The 2610-nt window shown below is 45.2% G+C and overlaps 1 protein-coding gene across 1 annotated transcript in view; it reads left to right on the forward strand.

The window, feature by feature from the left end:
- Positions 1-2610, forward strand: part of aagab (alpha and gamma adaptin binding protein) — a 30253-nt gene that overhangs the window by 18642 nt on the left and 9001 nt on the right. The window contains exon 8 of the mRNA XM_070441009.1: positions 991-1207. Within this exon, the coding sequence (XP_070297110.1) occupies positions 991-1207 (217 nt within the window). The remainder of the gene's footprint in view (positions 1-990; positions 1208-2610) is intronic.

The following is a 2610-nucleotide window of genomic DNA, read 5'->3' on the forward strand; positions in this document are numbered from 1 at the left end:
TGACTATCGGCGGTGGTCAGTTGACTATCGGCGGTGGTCAGTTGACTATCGGCGGTGGTCAGTTGACTATCGGCGGTGGTCAGTTGACTATCGGCACGGTCGGTGGTGGTTAGTTGACTGGGATCTGATTCTTTCATAGCATCAGTTCAGTAGGCTTTAGGTTAGCACCATCGGTAGTCTTTTAACAGTACGTTATCTATTGATCCATTTGAAAAAGCTTTTGGGGCAACTCTTCACAAATGAGACTATGTACATTATACACCATGATAGATTGTGAGTATAAAGACGAGTGGACATTTTTAAACAATTAAATGTATGGAATCCGAAGCATATTTATAAGGATCATTTATCCCATTTAGCCGATGCTTTTATCCAAAGCGACTTACATAGTCATGCATGCATTTCTCTTATGGAAAGTGCTGTGAACGCTGCGTGTAACACATCCGGTGTCAGGATAAATAAAAAGCAAGGTCTGCTAACTTTCTTTAATTATGTTTAATTACCGCAAACAATGAATGGCAAATGCAATTTTCGTATATACGGGTTCGCTGTATCACCACGCAGGGTAAAGCAGGGAACTGGCAGGAAGTACGTAAACAGCTGTTCTTATACCGTGATGACGTAGTTCCAACGCGTCTGTTGGCCTAACAGTAGAGGCTGAGCGCGGTTTAGACTCTTGCTCCGCCTTTGGGACTTGTCCAAGTCCCTGAGTGCTTTCCTTTGTCCACATCTGGTTGCTGGGTAGATTAGCTCCGTCTTGTGTCTCCCCCTTGAATCTTCACTCAAACAATTCCTAATATGGTACTGATCAGTCTCCCAACCTTCCTGGTTGGCCTAGAGTGATGCACCCCTCCCCTCTCCAGACTGACCACAGCTTTTATGGCCTGTGTTGGTCAGTCATTACACACCTACACACACACCCATCTGTGTTGTTTGTGTGTGTGTAACAAAACAATATTCATCTTCAAACAATATGCTAACAGGCTATAGTGCATAAACATAAATCCTAACAGTGCGCAGCGGGAATCGAACCCGAGCGCCAAGCTTTCCCAGCTGGTCCGCAGAGGGCCTTCAGTACGTGTTTCGTGTTTTCTGTTTGTAGATCCGATGCTTGACTTGGACATTCAGGAGCTGGCTAACCTGACCGCTGGCGACGCGGACGTGGAGAACTTTGAACGCCTCTTCACCAAACTGAAGGAGATGAAAGGTACCTGGCTGGAGACACTAGGGTCACTACTGGCACCCTAATCCCTACATAGTACACTACTGGCACCCTAATCCCTACATAGTGCACTACTGGCACCCTATTCCCTATATACTGCATTACTGGCACCCTATTCCCTACATACTGCACTACTGGCACCCTATTCCCTATATAGTACACTACTGGCACCCTATTCCCTACATACTCCAATTCAGAAACCTCTATAGCACCTGGATCCAATCAGAAACCTCTATAGCACGACTGGATCCAATCAGAACCTCTATAGCAGCACTGGATCCAATCAGAAACTCTTATAGCAAGCTGTAAGATCAATCAGAAACCTCTATAGCACGACTGATCCAATCAGAAACTCTATAGCACGCTGGATCCAATCAGAAACCTCTATAGTCACGAACTGGATCCAATCAGAAACCTCTATAGCACACCGCTGGATCCAATCAGAAACCTCATATAGCACACGCGGATCCAATCAGAAACCTCTATAGCACGCTGGATCATCGAAACCTCTATAGCACGCTGGATCCAATCAGAAACCTCTATAGCACGCTTGGATCCAATCAGAAACCTCTAAATAGCACGCTGGATCCAATCAGAAACCTCTATAGCACGCTGATCATCAGAAACTCTATAGCACGCTGGATCCATCAGAACCCTCTATAGCACGCTGGATCCAATCAGAAACCTCTATAGCACATGGATCCAATCAGAAACCTCTATAGCACTACTGGATCCAATCAGAAACCTCTATAGCACACTGGAATCCAATCAGAAACCGTCTATAGCATACTGGATCCATCAGAAACTCTTATAATACTGGATCCATCAGAAACCTCTATAGCATACTGGTCCAATCAGAACTCTATAACATACTGGATCCAATCAAGAAACCCTCTATATCATACTGGATCCAATCAGAAACCTTCTATAACATACTGGATCCAATCAAGAACCTGCTTTATAGCACGCTGTACATTTAAGATAATTTACAATGAGCAACATCTGCCAGTAGTGCTGTACTATGTAGGGAATAGGGTGCCAGTAGTGCACTATGTAGGTGAATAGGTGCCAGTATGCTACTTGTAGGGAAGTGGTGCCAGTCAGTGCACTATGTAGGGAATAGGGTGCCAGTAGTGCGCACTAATTAGGGATTAGGGTCGCAGTAGTGCACTATGTTAGGAGGACTTTAGGGTGCCAGTAGTGCACTATGTAGGGAATAGGGTGGCTCAGTAGTTGTTACTCATATAGGAATAGGGTGCCAGTAGTGCAGTACATGTAGGAGAATAGGGTGCCCAGTAGGTGCAGTATGTAGGGAATAGGGTGCAAGGTAGTGTTATAGGTAGGGAATTAGGGTGCCAGTAGTGCATAATGTAGGGAATAGGCGTGGC

Source organism: Salvelinus sp. IW2-2015, unplaced genomic scaffold (genome assembly GCF_002910315.2).
Source record: "Salvelinus sp. IW2-2015 unplaced genomic scaffold, ASM291031v2 Un_scaffold3333, whole genome shotgun sequence".
Classification (NCBI taxonomy): domain Eukaryota; kingdom Metazoa; phylum Chordata; class Actinopteri; order Salmoniformes; family Salmonidae; genus Salvelinus; species Salvelinus sp. IW2-2015.